This window comes from Pituophis catenifer, unplaced genomic scaffold (genome assembly GCF_029215685.1).
Source record: "Pituophis catenifer annectens isolate HBS135680 unplaced genomic scaffold, rPitCat1.0.hap2 SCAF_6, whole genome shotgun sequence".
NCBI lineage: Eukaryota > Metazoa > Chordata > Lepidosauria > Squamata > Colubridae > Pituophis > Pituophis catenifer.
Genome location: NW_027256886.1, coordinates 15,434,816 through 15,456,991, shown reverse-complemented (window position 1 = coordinate 15,456,991; position 22,176 = coordinate 15,434,816). Strand labels below are relative to the sequence as shown.

The 22,176-nt window shown below is 43.3% G+C and overlaps 1 protein-coding gene across 1 annotated transcript in view; it reads right to left on the bottom strand.

The window, feature by feature from the left end:
- The window catches only part of SLC7A14 (solute carrier family 7 member 14), a 38,975-nt gene that overhangs the window by 3,510 nt on the left and 13,289 nt on the right, over nucleotides 1-22,176 (bottom strand). Inside the window, exons 2-6 of the mRNA XM_070945216.1 lie at nucleotides 21,342-21,578; nucleotides 19,757-19,974; nucleotides 6,122-6,268; nucleotides 3,991-4,199; nucleotides 1,109-1,986 (exon numbers count right to left, since the gene is read on the bottom strand). Coding sequence (XP_070801317.1) covers nucleotides 1,109-1,986; nucleotides 3,991-4,199; nucleotides 6,122-6,268; nucleotides 19,757-19,974; nucleotides 21,342-21,578 — 1,689 coding nt within the window. The remainder of the gene's footprint in view (nucleotides 1-1,108; nucleotides 1,987-3,990; nucleotides 4,200-6,121; nucleotides 6,269-19,756; nucleotides 19,975-21,341; nucleotides 21,579-22,176) is intronic.

The window sequence follows — 22,176 nt, the reverse complement described above, 5'->3', positions numbered from 1 at the left end:
GAAGTTATATTTCATTTCATAATTCATTCATTAATGTCATTGTTTAAGTAGGGCTTAATGAGCGGGATTCAGACAACGTAGACTAAGTCATAAATTGTGTTTTATTACCTATATCTGGAATCACTGTATGCCTCAGGATGTTGAGTCAAATGATTTTGGAAAAGCCAATTCAGAGATTTCCTTTCTCTAGGCTAGGTTTCTCTCAGGCTCTGGAGATATGCAGAATGGACAGCAGCTCTCATTATGGACAGCTGACATGGTGTTTCTTCATGGCTTTATAAACTGTGATTTGCAAAGCCAGGGAGAATTGCCTGAACATTTTCACTGTTGGCTTTTTAGGGTTTTGAGGCAAGGTGCTTCCAAATAGTAATATCAATAGCACTTGGACTTATACAGGTATATCGTCCCACGATACTTTATAGCACTCTCTGGGAGGTTTACAATGTCAGTATTTTGCCCCCAACAATCTGGGTCCTCGAAAGGATGGAAGGCTGAGTCAACCTTGAGCCAGCTAGGATCGAACTCCTGGCTGAGGGCAGTTAGCCTGCAATACTGCATTCTAACCACTGCGCCATCACGGCTCCTAACACTGAAGGCACCATCAAATCAAGGAAAACCTTGATGGAGTTGGCTGAAATGGCAAAACTTGACTACTCTGATTATAGAAAAGAACGTAAGTCCTTTTGTTTCCACATGGAGACCGCTTCTGAACTTCGTGCTTGATGTGGAAAAGAATGTAATTTTGACTTTGGGTTTTATAGATCAGATTGATAAGATCTTTATAGAAATGACTTGTTCATATTATTATGGAAAAACAAAAAGTTGTGTTTTGATGCTAATGCCTTATTTTACTGCAACAGAGAGAGTCGGAAGTCAATGCTGCTTTTTTTTTCTTTTCTTTTCCCTACCTTCCCTCACTTCTCTTTCCGCTTTCCCTTCCCTCCTCATTACTCTTTTATTTACTTTTGTATTTTTTAATACCTAATAACTTAATAAAAAAAAACACTTGAGATATAAAGAAAAACCTTGAAGAAGATAGGAATTAAAGTTTCAGTCCAGCATTAGGAAAGGCTGCTTTGATTACTCCCATTTCAAATTCAGGACGTACCCACAAAACACCAGACAGCAAACCGTATCCAAGTGATCTTTGAAAGTTTCAGCATGAGATAGATGTTCACGAGCATAGCAAACGCAGGAACAAAAGGCAGGCAGGGAGCCATGTAAGGCAGTTTTTTGGGGTTTTCTGGCTGTTGAAGGATAACAAAAACCAACATAACGATCAGCAGAACCATGAGGACCACCAGAAGAATAGCCCACCAGCTTTGGTCATAAAGATAGTCCACTCCAAAGATAATGAAAGAGCAGAAGACAAACATAAGGACAAACAGCAAGAGTACACAGGTGGTAACAGTCTGGCCTGTAGCTGCTGTAGGCCTGTCCATTTTCCCTGGCAGCCCAAGATGGATTCTCATAGTGTAATATCGTGGTCCTATCAATTTCTTCAACTTGATGAGATAGATATTTTCAGACTCGTCTGCTTCTATTCCTGAGGTCATGTCAACTGTGCCATAGTTGGGATGGTTGACATTGTAGGTTGGCTTGTCTGATTTTCCAATTAGCATCTCATTGTCACCCAAGGAAGGGAGGTTCTTTGCACCACAGGTATTGGTGAGGGGTCCTGCAAAATCTTCCCCTTCGCTAACCGGAGAACAAACTTCTTTTTCGCAGTCAGCTAAAATCCCTTCTTTCTTTTTGGTGTGCTCTTCAGAAAGGAATTTGACGAAGCCATCGATTTCGCTCTCCGGTTGGTACCGCAGAAGTAGGACACACACGGAGACCAATGTGTAGGCAAGCAGAGTACCAATGGACATCATCTCTATCAGGTCCCTCAGGCTCACTAGCAAGGAGAGAAGCGCTGCTAGAAATCCTGAGACAATGCACGCTACTACAGGAGTCTCAGTATAAGAGCTTACATGGGCCAAGAATCTAGGGAGAAAAGAAGCAAAGTTACTTATCATCAACTCCCTGTTTAATATTAAGGAGAGGCAATGAAAAGAGAGTTGGGTAGGATAGGATTTCATGATCTACTGTCCTTCAAGTGTGTTGAGAAAGACCAGGGGTGTCAAACTCACGGCCCACAGGCCAAATCCAGCCAGCGGGACGCTTAGATCTGGCCCACAGGGAAACAGTGAAGCAAAAATGGAGCTCGTGAGGGCTCTGTTTTTGCTGCAGGATGTCAAGCTGGCGATGCCCATCCTGGCACACCCACCCCAGCCACACCTACTTGGCTCCCTAAGGTCAAACATAACCCCGATGCAACCCTCAATGAAATCGAGTTTGACACCCCTGAAATAAGACTATAAAATTCCCAGTCAGAATAGATCAAAGCTATATTGACTTTGAATTCTATAAGATATATTCTACATGCGTCTGGAGGACAACATGATGAAGAAAGAGACTGTACCATGTTACACACCAGGAGGAAAGTCTGAAAACTTCCTTAAAACTTTCAATGAAGAATAGGGCATAAAGTCAATCCCACCTCCAATATCCCCGTGTGCAGCTCACTTTATTTATTCTATTTGCTTATGGGGCAGGGAAAGTATCTGTAAGGAAAAATGTTGGAAAAAAGAACTCAAATCCCCCAAGTTACATACAGATCTACATTAACATTTAACAGAATGAGACAGTGGGGAAATAGAGAATGATGTCCAGCTATTCCTTCTAAACTTCCTTGTCATTTCTTTTTCTTAGATTTCAGAATTGAGTTTTGCAGATAGCATGCTTTGCATTGCTAATTTAGCTTTTTGCCCTCTGAAAGACCCTAGCGATATTGAAATGAGTCACAGCCCAGTTCAGTTGGCTTCTCCACATCAAATGGCTTGCTCTGCATGTCCCACACACACTCTTGGCATAGTAATATTCATAACTTGGATTCGATGCATGTCCCTTCTCACTGAACCTCTCAACTCTAAAACAAGCTTCTTATATTATTTAGATTTTAGATAGAGGCCAAATATGTTAAAATTCAGTTATATGCTCATTGAACCACAGTGTCTGTGGAATATGGCAACAGACAATGGAACATTGTCCATGAATTCATTCATGATTGATGAATTATGGATAAGAATTGTACTCATATGACTTCTTCTGTGAGCAGAACCCAGTATAAACTAGAATTGCCTTACATTTGAGCCAAAGAACTTAGAGAAGATCCTGACTTATTATCTCAATTATTTAATTAAGTTTTGTAAGCTGCCAGAGTCACTGTTGGTGAGTGGGTGGCCATAGAGTATACATTTTCCAAATAGATAAATAAAATTAGAATTTTCTAGTTTGAACTTAATGGGAAATTTGAATTAGACACAAACCACAACCCTCTCTCCATTGAAGCTGATAGATGATGAGAAGAATATGGGAAGGCCATGGGGCCGTCACATTCATCCCATTGTCTGAAAATAGTTCACACATTTTCTGCATAACTGCTTTGAGATGTTATCTCAGCACTGAAGAAAGCAACTACACAAGAAAAACCTCAACCCTCTTGTCAGGATTTAAAGTATTTTAGACATTCATTTTAGGGACACGATGGCTCAGTAGCTAAGACGCTGAGCTTGTTGATCGAAAGGTCAGCAGTTCAGGGTTCGAATCCCTAGTCCGTGTAACTGGGTGAGCTCCCATTACTTGTCCCAGCTTGTGCCAACCTAGCAGTTCGAAAGCATATAAAAAATGCAAGTCGAAAAATAGGGACCACTTTGGTGGGAAGGTCACAGCGTTCTGTGCGCCTTTCGTGTTTAGTCATGCCGGCCACATGACCACAGAGACGTCTTTAGAAAGCACTGGCTCTTTGGCTTTGAAATGGAGATGAGCACCGCCCCCTAGAGTCGGGAACAACTAGCACATATGTGTGAGGGGAACTTTTACCTTTTAGACATTCATATTTGTTTGCATTGTGGTTGCCAATGTTGTGTGGATATGTTAATATCTTACCTGAAGAGAAGTCCATCACCAGCCATAGCATAAATTATTCGAGGCATTGGGAAGAGAGAGCCCAGCAAGCTCACAGTGAGCCCAGCAACGGATCCAATAGCAACTATGAACTTGGCCGTGTAAAATCCATGAGCTACAAACATTTCCATCAGGGGTGATTCCGTATCGATTTCATTGTATGGCACCATCAGTGTTAAGATAATGCTCACCTAGTGTAAAAAAAACAGGAATACATACGTATAGTTAGAGAGAGGGACATGGATGAAAACAAATTTGGGTTCCACTAATACTGAACTTCAGTATATTGTTTCAAAATACTAACTAATCTAATATGCTAATATGCTAAGTAATCTAATATGGTCAAAACGTGTGTTGAGAACAACAAGAAATTGGTATTTCCAGAGGGCTTGTCAGTTGGATAGTTTTTCCTTTGTTTATATATATTTGTCTTTGAGCTATGCTTGATCTTGTTTTTGTTTCTTGGGTTTTTTTTTTTTTTTGCATTGTTGTTACCTTTTTAAAACTGTGAACCATCCAGAAGGATTAGAAATCAGATGGCCCTTTAAACTGAAGAAATACAAAAATAAGGAAACAGTGAAATGCTAAACTCTGCTACACGAAATTAAACATCTCTTTAGTACTATTTCCTTTTTTTTATAAAAAAAACAGAACTTTTAGTTTTGCAAATTTTAAAAGGAGATAATTCCATACTATAAAAGAAAGTTTAAACCTGCAACAAATGTTAGCTCCCCTTATACTGTAATTTATTGGTGACTAAATTCTGGCTTCATTGACTGAAAAGGAGTCACGTCTTGCCATTGGCTCAGCTACTGAGAAGTTGTGGAATGTTTATGAATATTCCAATAGCTCAGATTTTTTTTTTAAAAAAACATCAGTATGCAAAGCCAAAGGATAAATGGAGTTGTTGGATAAGGCAGCATTTTACAACAACAGTTAACTGTAAGTACATGAAAGATGTGCATGGGAGGATTATTTAAATAGGGACAATATGTAATCCAAGCAGTATGTGCCTTCTGTATGAATAATGAATGTGTGTGTGTAAAATGGAATGTGAATGTAGAATAGGCAAAGACAAAATTAGAAATAGCAAACATATCTCATTCTTTGTTAACAAGCCTGGACTAACATCTTTCACTGCCTGGATAGGACAAGAAATCCCTCCCTCCCTCCCATCTTTCAGGTTATTTTATTTTCTCAGACAGAAAATGTTACAAATGTCTTTCTCTCCTTCCTGTCACTCAAACTGTAATAAAAATAATAATAATAATTAAATTTCCCATTCAATTATCGGTTAAAATTCCTTTGTCTTTTCATAAAAGTCAAAACTAGCTGTTCCACACTGAAGTTGAATACTCTCTAAGGCAGAGATGGCTAACCTTTTCCGGATCAAGTGCCCAAAATGTGTGCTTGCATGCGCGAATGCTCGCATGCATGCCAGAACGGCCAAAATGCAATGCGTCCCCCACATGTGCTCCGCCCCGGCGCATGCATGCATGCATGCCCCCACGCACATGCCCCACCCCCGAGCATGCATGGCAGAGACCTGACAACCAGCTGGCTGGGGGGAGGCATGTGCGCATGCGTGGCAGAGCTGAACTGGGGCGATAGCTCGTGTGACCTAAGAGAGGGCGCTGTGTGCCACCTGTGGCATGCATGCCATAGGTTCACCATCACAGCTCTAAGGGATTATCCCCATATTCGTACAGCAGAATTCCAGCTGGTTTTATAAGGCTTTATAAAGCGGTACTAATACTTCACGTGATTTTGATTCTATGCCTCTGTTTATACAGCCAAGGATTATATTAGCTTTTTTTTGGCGGCAACACTTGTGTTTAAGTGATTGTCCACTACTTTAAGAAAAGCCAATCATTCCGATTTCTTTTTCCTTGGAGATATAAATTATTGTGATGCTAGTTGGGAATTGCGGGAGCTGTAACCCACTGTGTCCTGGTTACCTGGTTGGGAAAATTAACTTCATAGTGCAGTGCTGAACTGAGAAATATTTGAATCAGGGTTTTTTGTGTGTGGAAACAGCTGTCACATGCACCTTTTCTCTCCTGCAAAGCAGAAAATTCCATTGAGAAATTTCACCCAGAAATCCATTACTTACAGATACATATGCCACGAGGCATGTGACCAAGGAAGCAGTGATGGCATATGGGATAGATGTATTGGGACTCTTGGCTTCTTCTCCTGTAGTAGCAATGATGTCGAAACCAATGAAGGCATAAAAACAAGTGGCTGCCCCTTGTAGTACCTGCAAGATATTTTTATAATGTTGCTCATTAATGCTATATGATGATGGTTAAAGTTTGTTGTGTCTTTAGTTAAACGTTTTCTTTGGGGTCCTTGGTGCTCTCTGATCTTCGTTGTTTTCTTGCAGGCATCTCATTACCAAACTAGGTAACAACATCAGCACCATCAGTGCTAACCAAGCTCAGAGAGCACTAAGGACCCCGCAGTTCAAACCTGAGGAAAAAATATTCTCTTCTATCTATAAAAGTTTCCTTCCTGTACTCTCTGCGAACCAATGTAGCCCCCCTTGTTGCATTCTTTCATAAATTTTCCTGGGTTGAGTAGAATGGCTTCATTTACTGCTTTTCTCTTATTCCCTTTAAAAAAAATAATGGAATAGTTGAACTGCATGGAACTAGATGAAACCATAGGCAAATCAAATGTAAAATCTTGCAAACTAGGAATTTTTAAATTAAGAACATACTGTACTTCAGTAACCACTCCCAGTTTGCCAGCAGAAGTGCAATCAGGCTACTGACTATTTAAAGTTTCAAAGTTAGGGGTGCATATTTTTAAGCAACTGCAGCAGAAATTAAGATTCAGTGCCAGGGTGAACTTAACGATAAGTCTAATAATCATACCAGGATGACTACAACATTAGAATGAGGATTTTTCACTGGGAAAGAATATAAGAGAAAACATTAAAGTGTGTTTACATAGGCTACCCATTCAGTTTGCTTTTTGATTTAAAAAAAAAAGTCATGGGATTCAACTTGAAGTACAGGTAGTTTTTATTTGGCAATCACAATTGAGACTGGCAACTTGATCACTAAGTGGGGTGGTCGCTAACTGGAAAATCATATAAGCTCAACTATGTTTACAATTATATTTTAATTTCTTCACCCACCCTTTGGAACATTTACCCCAGTGTTTGCTTAATTACTAAGAGAATTGTAATGTACATTCATCAGCGAGGAAGAGATTACAAGAGAGTAAGCCAGGGGTGGGATTCAGCCGGTTCAGACTGATTTGGGCGAACCGGATGCTAATTTAAATCTGGTTCGGCGAACTGGTTGTTCCAAGGTCTGGCTGACCCTGCCCATCCCACCCTGCCCCTCCCAGGAGTCTCCACGTGGCCCGTTTTGGATGCTAGGTAAGTGCAGGGTGCGCGCGGAGGCTCTGGGAGGGCAAAAAATGGGCCTACTGGAAGTGGGCTTGTTTCCAGCCTCCGGAAGGCCTCTGGAGCCTGGGGAAAGCCGTTTTCGCCCTCCCCAGGCTCCAGAGGCTTTCCTGGAGCCTCCAGGAGGGCGAAAAATGGGCCTACCATAAATACCAGAAGTCTGGAAACGGGCCCATTTCTGGCCCCGGAGGGCACGCAAAGTGAACCGGTTGTTACAACCGGTGAATTCCACCACTGGAGTAAGCCCAAATATGATAGACAAACAGCTGTGCTACTGCATTACTCTCAATGTGTATTCTCCATTGTGTGTCTGTTTACTCTCTTGTAATCCTTTTCTCTCCAATCTTTCCACTCTGTGAGGTGGAGGGACAGAACAACAACAAAAAAAAGGTCAGGCACAGGACAACACATATTGACAGTAATGGCAAACATGTGACTGAGAGAGAAAGATGCTGCAAAGGTCACAAATGCATCCCTTCCTTGCAAAGCCATTTTTTCAGCACTATCATAACTTTGAATGGTGCTGCATGAAGCAATCAGTAAACAAAGTTTACCCATAAGCATCAAGCTAGCAGCATTAGGCAGAATCTAAAGCATGCTGGACCCCACTTCTTTTCTCTTACTCACAAGTGGCCAAATCAAATCTGTTAGGATCTCACCCATTTTAAAGGGATGCATTTTGTTCATTCTCTGGCTGTAAAGTGACAGCCGAAAAAGCAAAGCGGACTTACGACCACAATTGAGCCCCAAATTTATATTGTTAGGTGAGACATTTGTTAAGTAAGTTTTGCATCATTTTACAACCTTTCTTGCCACAGTTCTTAAGTGAATCACTGCAGTTGTTAAGTTAGTAACCCGGTTGTTAAATGAATCTGACTTTTCCATGGACTTTGCTTGTCAAAAGGTGATCACATGTCCCCAGGACATTGCAACCGTCATAAATACGAGTCGGTTGCTAAGGGTCTGACTTTTGATCACATGATCAAACTGGGGATGCTATAATGGTTGTAAGAGTGAAAAATGGTCATTAGTCACTTTTTTTCAGTGCCATTTCGAAAGGTCACTTAATGAACTGTTGTAAATCAAGGATTACCTGTTACCTTCTCTCCCTCCAAAGCTCTGTTTCCAAAGGCATAAAAAATGGGCTCTAGGAAAAAATCCATGGCTGTCCACTTTTAGCTCCAACATGAGCAGTATCTAGTTCATCTGAAATAGAGGCTAAATGTGGCAAATCCATATTGGACAAGTGCACCTGTTGTCCTCTATGCCAGCCAAAAATGGCCAGAAATAAACTCATTTCTACACTGGTAGATGCTGCATCTCTCCCTAACCTCTACTCCTAGCCTAAGTTTTGTTTTGAAAAAGTTGCCGCAGCATTGTAACTTTAACTCTGCCAACAACCTGTGGACCAACTGGAGTAAATATTTATTCTCCCCTCCCTACATCACGTAGGGGGAGTGAATTTTCCAAGGCAAATGTTGGTGTGGGAGTTAATTTCACTCTTACATAGAGTGAATCATTGGACATAGTAAAATAAATAAATACATAAAAAGATTAATCCCACCCTTTCTTCATTCTATCATGAATGTCAAGCTGGTTGGAGAGAATCTCTTGGAAATTAATAGGAAGATATGTTTGTTTATGTTTGTTTATTTGATTTACCAGTATATACCGTCCTACTCCTGAAGGACTCAGGGCGGTGAACAGCCACAGGATGAAAACACATAAATACAAAATTTAAAACTGAATAAAACCGAATTAAACAATTTGGCTGAAGACAGATTTAAAACACCCCAATAAATTAAGAACGAATTAAAATTTGCGTTTTAAAAAGGGAAAAAAGGGAAAAATTAGGCCAGGCCAGCCTGATGGAATAAAAAGGTCTTGAGAGCGTGGCGGAAGCCACAAAGCGAAGGTTGGAGACCGGATGATAATTAGACAACACTGCCAGGTCCAGGGAAGGCTTCTTGAGGAGAGGCCTCACCACCGCCTCTTTCAAGGCGGCGGGGAAGTCACCCTCACTCAATGAAGCATATATAATCCCCTGGAGCCAGCCTCGCGTCACCTCCCGAGAAGCCAGCACTAACCAGGAGGGACACGGGTCCAATAAACATGTGGTTGCGTTCAGCCTACCCAGAATCCTGTCCACATTGTCAGGAGTCACAGGATCAAACTCATCCCAGATAACATTCTCAAGACCTGCCTCAGTTATCCCCCCTGAAACTACCCAGTCGGAGTCCAGACCTTCCCGAATCTGAGTGATTTTGTCATGCAGATACTGTACAAAGTCCTCGGCTCTACCCTCCAAGGGGTCCTCCTGCACTCCCTGGTGGAGCAAGGAGCGGGTCACCCTAAACAGGGCAGCCGGGCGGTTTTCTGATGATGCAATAAGAGCAGCAAAATAATTACACTTTGCTGCTTTTATCGCCACTATGTAATTCTTAATATGAGATCTTACCAGTGTTCGGTCGGATTCAGAAAGACTGGCCCTCCAACTGCTCTCCAGGTGTCTTTTTTGGCGCTTCATCTCCCTCAGCTCCTCAGTAAACCAAGGGGCCAAGTGAGACCAGCGCTGGGTCAGAGGCCGCAAAGGCATGACCCGATCCAAAGCTCCAGTGGCTGCCCTGTCCCAGGCGGCCACTAGGTCTCCAGTCGAGGCGTGAGCCAGAGCCTCAGGGAATGGCCCAAGCTCCATCTGGAACCTGTCAGGCTCCATCAGGTACCTGGGGCGGAAACATCTTACCAGCTCCGCCTCCCTGCGGTGAGGTGCAGCAGTTCGAAGGTCAAGGCGAAGGAGAGAGTGATCCGACCATGACAAGGGCTGGGTGACTATATCCCCTATCTCGAGATCACTCAACCACTGTCCAGAGACAAAAACCAAGTCCAGCGTGTTTCCCCCCGTGTGGGTAGGGCCATGAATTAGTTGGGTCAGGTCCATAGCCGTCATGGAAGCCATGAACTCCTGAGCCACCTCAGACGTCTCACCCACGGATGGCAAGTTAAAATCCCCCATGACCATAAACCTGGGGGTGTCAACAGCCACCACGGCGATAATGTTGAGTAGCTCGGGCAGGGCTGCTGCCACGTGGCAGGGAGCCAGGTACGTGATCAGCAAACCCATTTGTACCCCATGACCCCACTTCACAAGGAGGGACTCACATCCGGCAGTCTGAGGAACAGTGGCCTCCCTTGGCCTAAGACCTTCTTTAATGACAACTGCCACCCCCCGCCCCTCCCTTGTGACCTCAGCTGATGGAATACACAGAAACTTAGTGGGCACATTTCAACGAGGGGGACCTCCCCGCCCAACCAGGTCTCCATAATACCCGCCAGGTCCGCTCCCCCCTCCTGAACAAGATCACAGATGAGGGAGCCATTATTTACAACAGACCTGCGTTGCACAACATCAGCCGAAGGCCCGCGTCCTGAGGATCTGTGCAACCTGGGGAATGAGTAGAGCATTGGGGGCCGGAGCGCGCCACCGCTTGAAGACAGCGAGTGCGTGCTCCCGCAACACGATATGGACCCCTGCTCCCGCCATGCCTGCCCCTCCCACCCACAGTACTGATGGCAAAAACATCATCTGGATAAGCTCTAACCCACTCCTCGACCCCGTAACCCCCACCCCCACAGCCCTAATTCTAATCCGGCCCTCCCCCTCCCTGGAGCCCCTTAAAAGTTTAGCTAAAAATTTATGTAAAAAACCTCTCAACCCCGTCTTCGCTGAGTGCCACCTCTCTGGGCTCCAAAGCCCGTCATCAAGGTAGGCCCTCGATAACGTGGAGGGCCAGACCTGCAAGAGGGGGGAGTCTCGCAGCGCAAGAAGTTTGACGGCCGAGTGCATCCAAAAAACCGGAAAAGGTGGAAATGTCATCTGGCCAGGGTTCCATAGAGTAGTCTAAGACATGCTGGAAACGGAGAGGCAGCAAACTCAAGACGTGGGTAAAACTGGACTCCACTGTCCTCTCACGACAGTGGGAGAAGTCTCGTGCCATTTCGACAAAACTCAGAAGGTGCCCCTTCAGGCCATCCTCTCACGATGGCTAGCCAAGATGGAGTTCGCTATGGAGAGATTCGATAGTCTGTCCTCTCTGGTAGGGAAACAGCAGTCGAAAACCGGACTCCCTCAGAGCCCACATCATATCTGTCCATTCTCCACACAATCAAGGGCACAGGTAGAATAGAGCCAGTCCAGAAGGCAGAATAGCAAACCCGGGGGAGTGGATGATACACGGAAGGAGACAGAAGGAGATGGCTTGCAAGGCAGAAGGCGGCTGGGGTGGTGACCATGATAAGGCCTGCACAGGCCAACAAAGGGGTGGTGGTGGAATGGCCCGAGGCAGCCTAAGGCCAATCCTCGGCCATCCTCCAACCTCTCCCACTCCCTGGGTCTTCCAGCACTTGGTCATTTCATATCCCCAGTCTGCAGCCCCAGTCTCAAACGGGACCTCTGGATTCCTGCAGGAAAATGGGCCAGCAGAAAATGAGCCGCCCCCTAACAGGTCCAGGCTATTCCAGAATAGAAGCCAGCAGCCTCTCACCATGCCGTCATCCTCGGTAGCAGCCGGCTACCGCCCCCTCGCCTCCACCATCGTCCAGCGGCAACCAACACCCCCGCGGCCATTGCTGACGCCGCTTCCACCAGGGCTCCCACCATACTCCAGAGTCCCCAGGAGCCTTAAAAAGCCCCAGAGAAGCCAGGGATCCAGGGGAGCCGCTGTATCACCACCGCTGCTGCTGCCGCCACTCAGAGTTGCCGCCACCGGCCCATGCCAGAGGGAGAGAAAAGTGCCGCCAGCCAAGCCGCTACCGCCGTCGCCCTGTAGCGCCTTCAAACGGCTGTTTCTTCCTCGCCTCGAAGGGCGAAAAACCCCTCAATAGGCCGGGAAGAAGACCCCTTTGTTAGGACTGGGGGCCAGGGTGGACATACTGGCCCTAGGAACCTCCGAAAATCGCCAGGATCACACCATCCTCTGGGAGCATCTCAGGCAAGATCCGCCATCTTGGGCATGCGCAGGAGGAAAATATGGGAGGGTGCTAAAGAGAATTTGACCCATTTTCTGTGCATAAGCCAGGGTGATTTTATAATAAGAGGAGACCTTGGTATGGTTTTATTAGACAACCGTTCCTAACAAGCCTGATTTTTGCTTGTATCACTGATTTTTGCTTGTATCATTGGTTTCAATGAGCAAGTCATCTGCCTTTTGGTGCTATGCAGTGAATCATGCATTGCTTAATTAGTTTGTTAAGTTCCCATCTCTTCAGAGAGCAAGATAATTATGTTTATGAATTGCTAATATCACCCTCCTGAGTAATTCCCTTTGGAGCGCTTTCCATTTTGACAATTTAGGAAAGAAGTATTGTCTTTTGGGTTTACCTGAATGAAATTCAGGCAGGAGCATTACGGGAGGGTTAATTTGAAAATGAGCAGTAAAAGAGAAGCAGGTTTCTGAACATAACAGAAAGGAAAGGAAAGGAAAACATTGAGAAGTGTTGAGGAACTGAGGGGTGTGTGTGTGTGAGAGTCAGGGAATTCCAGACCGGAAAGAATTAATCTAATCTAAACCTGCCAATCTAGATAAAGGAGGGAGATCAGTCTAACCTTGAAAATTCAAATTCTGAGCAACTAATTTGAAGCAGAAAGGTCATTCTCTCTCATAAATGAGCTCTTTTGCCTCAGGCCTTTTGCTTTGCATCACAGGGAGAGGCACCTCATCTGGAGAAAAATTGGAGAATTAGAAGGCAATAATCTAGAACAGGGGTCAGCAACCTGTGGCTCTGAAGCCGCATGTGGCTCTTTCATCCTCTGTTGTGGCTCCCTGTCACTCAAAATATGCGTCAAAACCGTCAATGTGTGACACCCACCGGCACGTGATTTATTGAGCTTTTCAACCCCCGGTAGGCCAACCATGGATAAATCCAAGAAAAGAAAATTTCAGAAGAAAACAGAATGTTTAATCCAACTATATATGCTAGTTTTGTGGCCGCTCAAGAAATAGTCAGGGTTTTGTGACTCCCGGTGTTTTCTTTTCTGTGGGAAACAGGTCCAAATGGCTCTTTGAGTGTTTAAGGTTGCAGACCCCTGATCTAGGAAAATGTGGAACTAGATGAAAATTAGGATCTTTGTATTTATATATGGGAGTGACCTAGCCTATTTTGTTATGACATCGGTTCTATTTCATTTCCCTCTATTATGTGTGGTTGTTCTTGAAATATTAACTAATTACAAATTAAAGCCTGTAAGATCCATTTCCCCCCTTCCTCCTACTGTCTTCAAGCATCAATTACTTCCTTGGTTCAAAACATCTGCTCTTGCCAAGGTCTTGTCCTGATGTCTGAAGGCTGTTGGAAGTCGGAATAGGCTGAAGCTCAACTTTGACAAGGCCAAGTGGCTGTATTTGGACCATTCAGGTCTGAAGATGTTCCAACTTTAGTCCTAAATGGCAGCATTTTCCCCTTATACATTGGTGTATAAATTGGGAGTCTTTTTGGCTCCTAGCTCCTGCTTCAGCAGCACCACAGGGCAGCTGTGGCCAGGAAAGGTTTTGCACAAATTCGTCTAGTATAGGTAGTGCTTTTTCAAGAGGCAACTGGACTTTCTGGTTTTTCTTTGAAGATGTTTCACTTCTCATCCAAGAAGCTGCTTCAGCTCTTACTGGATAGTGGGAAATCGAAGGATTTATTATCATAATGAGTTCATAAATCCTTCCATTCCCCACCATCCAGTCAGAGCTGAAGAAGCTTCTTGGATGAGAAGTGAAATGTTTTAAAAGAAAAACAAAGAAAGTCCAGTTGCCTCTTGAAAAAACACCTTTGGGAAAACCATGACCTGGATGACTGAGAATCTCCATAGACATCTCATATACGTAGTCCTTGACCTACGACCATAATTGAGGGCGCAATTACTGGTGTAAGTTATGATTACAAGTTAGGGTCCATGGCTCAGGACCTGGGTACTTGCGGGACCGCCTACTACCACCAATAGCCTCCCACCGGCCGGTACGCTCCCATAGAGAGGGGCTCCTCCGGGTGCCGTCGGCCAAACAATGCCGACTGGCGGCCCCAAGGGAGAGAGCCTTCTCTGTGGGGGCACCTACTATCTGGAACGAGCTCCCCCCGGAGATACGGAGGATCCCGGATCTGCGCACCTTCCGCCACGCTCTAAAGACCTTATTATTTCACCAGGCGGGCCTGGCCTAATTTTCTCCCTCTTTTATAAAAGATTTTTAATTTTTTAATATCTTTTAGTATTTTATATATTCAAATTTTAAAATTGGTTTTAAATAGTTTGGGGTTTTAATTTGTCTGGGCCAAAACTATTTAATTTGATTTTAATTCTACTTTTAAATTTTGTATGTATGTGTTTTATTGTTTGGCTGAGTCCTTCGGGAGTAGGGCGGTATAGAAATCAAATCAAATAAATAAATAAATAAATAAAAATAAATTAGGTTTAAACAGGTCGTCTCATGACTGTCCCATGATTTTACAGATATCTTGTGGTGGTTTTTAAGTGAACACTGTGATCATTAAGGGAATCTGTTGTTCGTTATGGGATTTTTTTTTCAAGAAACTGGAAGTGAATGCCAGTTGTCAACAAAAATCACAGCTGTGCAAATGGGTACGAAATGTGTACCATTTGCCAAGCGTTCAAAATGTAGTCATGTGACTAACTGGGGCACGGCCATTGGAACTTCAAATCCAGGGCATAAGAAACTTTCTGGGAGTTTGTTGTAACTTTGAACGGTTGCTAAAGCAACCAGTCATAAATCAAGGACTACCTGTATTTCAGTTGCACCCATTTATGGTCATCTTGCATTTGGATTATTGCAAATTATAAGCATGCCACAATATACCCCTCTTACACTTCTGCTTCGTGGCTTGTATGGTTACCAATAAATTTCCAAGAGTAATTCAAGGTGGTTATCACATACAGGACCAGTGGTGGGTTGCCCCCGGTTCGGACCCGGTTTGGCAAGAACCGGTAATAAAACCGGCAGGAGGCCCCGCCCACCGCCCCGGATGTCATCATCGGCGATCTGCGCATGCGCAAAAGCGATCCCGTTGCGAACCGATAGTAAAAGTAAGTAGAACCCACCCCTGTACAAGGCCCTTTATGGCATGGGGCCTAGTTTTTTGTTTTGTTTTGTTTTTTTAATTTGATTTATATGCCGCCCTTCTCCAGAGACTCAGGGCGGCTTACAATGCGTTAAGCAATAGCCTTCATAGTTTTGTATATTTATACAAAGTCAGCTTATTGCCCCCACAAACTGGGTCCTCATTTCACCTACCTTAGAAAGGATGGAAGGCTGAGTCAACCTTGAGCCTTGGAGAGATTCGAACCAGCAAGTAATTGCAGGCAGCTGTGTTAATAACAGGGTGCTTAGACCACTGTACTATCAAGGCTCTAGTTACCTCAGGGATCATCTATCTTTTGTAGTTTTGCTCAGCCTTTACAAACTGACAGAGTCACCTTGCTCCAGGCCCCATACATTAAATACAGTCATCTGATAGCACTCAAAGGGTGGACCTTCTCTTCCATAATCCCTGTCTCTTTGAATGATATTTCCTTACCATACCCAAGCTTTGTACGGCTGCCCTGTTGCCCCACCTGGGAGGGCTTTGGGGTTATGAGGGGTAATAGATTCCTTGTGGGATGTTTGTTAGAAGTTGTATCATTTCCCCAGACATCTGCTTTTTGTATTGTTTTTGTTGCATTGTTTGGAGTGGTTTATATCGGGGGTGTCAAACTCAAGATCCGTGGGCCAGATCCAGCCCGCGAGGTACTTAGATCTGGCCCACAGGGCTGCCCTGGAAACACCGAAGGACCGGCCTGCAGTGCCTCTGCCAGTGAAAAGGGAGCTCTGGAGGATTGCTCCATTTTTGCTGGCAAAAGGTTGCAGGAGGCCATCGCAGCCAAAAATGGAGCTCAGGAGCACGTTTTCACTGGCAGAGCGCTCGGGCTGCCACAGATGACCCCAGCATGAGTGACATCGAGCTGGCTATGCCCCTCTGGTCCCCCCCGAAGTCAAACACAACTCTGATGTGGCCTTCAATGAAATCGAGTTTGACACTCCTGGTTTATATTGTCCAATGCTCAGAATTGTGATGGACTTGGCCAACCTATACATTTACTGAATACAGATAATCCTCGACTTGCAAAAGTTCATTTAGTGACTGTTAGAATGGCACTGAAAAAAGTGACTTATGACCGTTTTTCATACTTACGACCATGGCAGCATCCTCATGGTCACATGATCAAAATTCAGATGCTTGGCAACTGCCTCATAGTTATGACTGTAGCGGTGTCCTGGGGTCATGTGATCACCTTTTGTAACCTTCTAACAAGCAAAGTCAATGGAGAAGCCAGATTCACTTAACAACCATGTTATAACAACTGCAGTATTCACTTAACAACTGTGGCAAGAAAGGTCATAAAATAGGACAAAACCTACTTAGAAATGTCTCCCTTAGCAACAGAGATTTTGGGCTCAATTGTGGTCGTATGTCGAGGACTACCTGTACAAAACAAATTCCTATCATCCCCAAACTCTGGATGTATTAACCAAGGTTGGTAGGTTCTACAGTCCAAGCAATCTCTGAAAATCAATTACGGTCTTACTAGCAATGCTGTGAAATATATTAGGGTTGGGGACCTAACTGACTCCTACTGATAGAAGAAAGCATTTTAATCTCCGAAGCACCCGTCTCTCCAGAGAATATTCTGAAGGCACATGGGATGCTGCAACTGTTAACTGAATCCCCATGGAGGGATGAACAGCACAACAACATAAAATCTAACTAACGATTTGGAAAATCTACCTGCAATTGAAATGAATGTAATTATTATTCCACAGCCCACTGTGTTTTGGACTCAAATGGTCCTTCCAGCGGTGGGTTTCCAATATTCTTACCACCGGTTCGCCCCGTGTGCGCACGCTCACTTCGTGCGTGCACGTGCCTTCCACGCATGTGCTTTCTCGCTCGCGCGTCTTCCGCACATGTGCCCAGCCTCAAAAACGTACCTAAATAGGACAGCATAGCGCCGGGGCAGGTGGCCAGGCCCACCCGCAATCTCCACCAGCAGTTCGCACGAACTGAATGAATACCACCTCTGGGTCCTTCAGGGCATTGGGCATACAATACAGACTCAAGCATAGTGGCTTTTGAGTCCAAAAAGATGAATTGAACACCACTATTTTTATATTTCATTGAAACAACAAAATTGAAATAAATAGGTGGAAGAGAGGCTCTGTGGACATGGAAACAGGCATGATTTGGATTATGTTTTGTAAAATATTGCCTCTGTCAAAATATTGACAGGCTAAAGGTGTATAGCTATAAGATGAGAAGGCAAATTTTGCAGTTCATCCTAGGACACCTTAGGACATTCTAGTACAAATCCAAGTTCAGCTACAAAATTCTGTGATGGTTTAGGCCTTTATATTTAGAAAAAGGAATGGGATATAAGCTGAATGACAAATAAGCCACTTCTAGTGTACCCCAAACCCTTCAGCAGTCTAATTTTGGAGGAATTGCTTTTTAAAGTAATTTATTGTTATTATTGGGCAATTCAGACTCTAATAAGAATATTTGTTATCTAAATGTGGTCAGGGTGAATGACACCTATATTCATTAATTCTCCCATTATATAAATTTTCAAAACATGATTTGTTCTGCTTTGTTCTTTTAAATAAACGCCTATCCTAAAACTTGTTATTGTTGTCATGAGGATGCTGAACATATTTATGCGCAATTTGCATATTTAGTGTATTTTATTCAGTTAATAGTATAAAGGTTTTTTTCTTATTTTTGTAAATACAAATTTGCAATCTTTCTACATTGTCATCTGTATAATTTGAATTATTATGCTTTCTTATAATAATAAACAAAGTCCAACATGTGTCATTTGGTGGATAAAAATAAAAGGCTCCTTTGAATCTCAGTCATTTCACAAATGCTATATCTTACAATTGATACTGTTTACTTAGTTCATGTTGATTGCTTATTTAGTATCCATGACTTTCACTAAGTGTTGTATCCAGTGGTGGGTTTCAAAATTTTTTACAACCGGTTCTGTGAGTGTGTCTTGGTGGACGTGGCATGGCTTGGTGGGCGTGGCTTGGTGGGCATGGCAGGGGAAGGATACTGTAAAATCTCCATTCCCTCCCCACTCCAGGGGAAGGTTACTGCAAAATCCCCATTTCCTCCCGATCAGCTGGGACTTGGGAGGCAGAGACTAGATGGGGGCGGGGCCAGTCAGAGATGATATTTACCGGTTCTCCGAACTACTCAAAATGTCTGCTACCGGTTCTCTAGAACTGGTCAGAACCTGCTGAAGCCCACCTCTGGTTGTATCTAATCTTTTATGATAAATGTATTTTACAATGATTAGGATCAGAGATGATATTCCGCCGGTTCGGGCAAACTAGTAGCGGCGACTGAGGGTGGCCTGCCCACCTGCCCGGATGTAATGCCATCCTTTTTAGGCATGTTTTCAAGGCCGTCCGTATGCACGGAAGGCAGTGGCATGAGCAAACGCATATGCAGAAGGCTGGGCGCATGTGCAGAAGGCGCGCACACAAAGTGAGTGTGCATGCGCATAGCAAAGCGGTGGTTAGTATATGTGAAACCCACTGCTGATTATGATAATGAACTATCACTATTGTTGTATTTTATAATGAGAGCTTATGCACCAGAGACAAATTCCTTGGGTGTCTAATCACACTTAGCCAATAAAGAATTCTATTCTATATGCTCACAGTTTTCTGGACAAAAATAATAGAAGAATTTGCTATGCTATCATGAAGGATGTCTTTTCAATTTCCTACTCTTTCCCTATACCTGGAATTTTCTGCTTGTCTCTCACTGATATACTAGCCAATAAGAATTCTACTTAGGTTCCAAATTCAGACAATCCACGTAACTTTACATTAACATCTCAAAAGGACACCAGTTTTTATGGATCTTTCTAATGGAGAATGGAGTATAGCCATGAGTTTTGTAGCAAAGTCTGCTTAAGTGGGTTATGGATTTTCATTTAATCAAAACCATTGATAATATACTGTCAACTACATAGAGCAGAGGTCTTCAAACTTGGCAGCTTTAAGACTTGTGGACTTCAACTCCCAGAATGCTATGCTGGCTAGAGAATTCTGGGAGTTGAAGTCCACAAGTCTTAAAGCTGCCAAGTTTGAAGACCTCTGACATAGAGCAATTGGCTGTAGAATTCTTGGAACTGAAGTCCACATGATTTAAAGTTACCAAAGTTGAGAGCTCTATCACTATTTCCCAATTTTCCTTCTATCGATTTGTCATAAAATGTTCACTCACCCCTGACCATCCAAATGGCAGGAACTGCCCCTCAGACCAGTATTCTCCATTCACATAGGTAAATCCTGCAATCATGATGAAGATCCACACAGCCAAATTGATCACATTCAACACATTGTTCAGTCCTACTGAGTTTTTCACTCCCAAAGCAACTATGATAGTTACAATCACTGCAATAACCAAAGCTAGTAGATCAGGGTAGGACTCTTCCCCTTTACCTGTGAAGAGAAAAATGATGAGCAATTCCAAAAATCTAGACAGAATCAATATAATGGCAGAAAAAATAATTTCTCAGAAGATTTCTCTATAAGCATTTACTCCCATGGTAGGCTATGCTCATCCATAGTTAACAGGACAGCTACATGACAATGATATCACATAGTTATCCTCATAGCTTCTCTGTGTTTTTCCCCATCTTTCTGTGGGACCTTTAGAAAACTTAGAATATAGAAAAACAGAGTTGGAAGGGACCTTCCATTCAGACAAATGGTTGTCTAATCTCTTCTTAAAAATTTCCAGTGTTGGAGCATTCACAACTTCTGGAGGCAAGTTGTTCCACTGATTAATTGTTCTAACTGTCAGGAAATTTCTCCTTAGTTCTAAGTTGCTTCTCTCCTTGATTGGTTTCCAACCATTGCTTCTTATCCTACCCTTAGGTGCTTTGGAGAATAGCTTGACTCCTCTTCTTTGTGGCAGCCCCCGAGATATTGGAACACTGCGATCATGTCTCCCCTAGTCCTTCTTTTCATTAAACTTTTTTTTTAAAACAACAACAACAAAAACACGTGTCCAAACTCCAACTGTCATTTAATAATTTTATTTTTCCAGAGGAAAGGACAAAGTGATGCCCTTCCCATGCCAAGTGCAGAAGTGGGCCAGAGTAGAAGTTGAATCTTTCTCCAACACTGGTAATAGGGCAACATTCTTTCTGTTATTGAAAAAGTCAAAAGATTCTGTTGAGAGGTACAGATACACCATGTGTAGTGTATACTTTCTGAATCCCAAACCTTGCCATCTGAAGCATCTGTCTCATGCTGCCCAGTAGTAGGTAAAGGTAAAGGTTCCCCTCGCACATATGTGCTAGTCGTTCCTGACTCTAGGGGGTGGTGCTCATCTCCGTTTCAAAGCCAAAGAGCCAACGCTGTCTGAAGACATCTCCCTGGTCTTGTGGCCGACATGACTAAATGACAAAGGTGCACGGAATGCTGTTACCTTTCAACCAAAGGTGGTCCCTATTTTTCTACTTGCATTTTTTACATGCTTTCGAAGTGCTAGGTTGGCACAAGCTGGGACAAGTAACTGGAGCTCACCCCATTACACGGCACTAGGGATTCGAACCACTGAACTGCCGACCTTTCAATTGACAAGCTCAGCATCTTAGCCCCTGAGCCATCGCATCCCTGTCCAGTAGTAGAATTGACCCTATATATTGCATATTAACTTGGAGTCTGCAAACATTGAAATGGAACCCCTGAAATTATTACCAACATCCTGGCATATTTACTTTCCAGCAAGAATTCACTTGCTTTTCAGAGTCCAACTAACATGATCAGGCATAAAAAAAAAAAATTCAGGACATTCTCACCCAATCCATTCAAAGTCCCAACGCTGTCAATCATCCAGTGACTGATGGTGTGATTGGCCAGGGAGTCAAACATGCTGCTGAGAGCACTGGCACCAGCTGCTGTACCAATCAGATATTCGAGGATTAGGTTCCATCCAATAAAAAAAGCTACAAACTCCCCCACCGTCACATAGCTGTAGGTGTAGGCGGAGCCTGTTGTTTTGGGTACCCGAACTCCAAATTCAGCATAACAAACTCCTGAATGGAGACAAGAAATAGATGCAACCATCAATAATTAGAATGCAGACAGAAGAAAGCAAACAAAATTCAAATCCTATCAAATATCTTCTCATCAAAAATGTATAATTTGCAAAGCAATTAGATTTTGGGAAGCACGTGGCATTCTTAAATCAGGTTTTAAATTCTTGTAATGAAAAGGATGTGATACTCACACATAGGCTTGGTCACTTGTGACCTTCTCATCTGAATCTGAGTTACTTCAAATGTAAATTCTGCTATTTTGCTACCCTTACAAGGAACCGGAATGCTCCAATAATGCAAGTGGGGTGGAGCAGCAGGATGAATTAAATTTTAAGGCATTGGGGAGTATTATCTCACAAACATATTTTCTGCACATCATTGGCCTGCAGGTATGCCCCTGAATACAATTTTACATTTAAAAGAACATGGGGTAACAAATAGCCATTTCTCATACAAAATAATGCCATAAATGTCTAAAGCATTATGATTATTTATTTATTTATTTATTTATTTTTTTATTAAATTTGTATACCCTTCTCCTGCTGGACTCAGCCAAAATAAAATACAAAATACAAAATTTGTATACCGCCCTTCT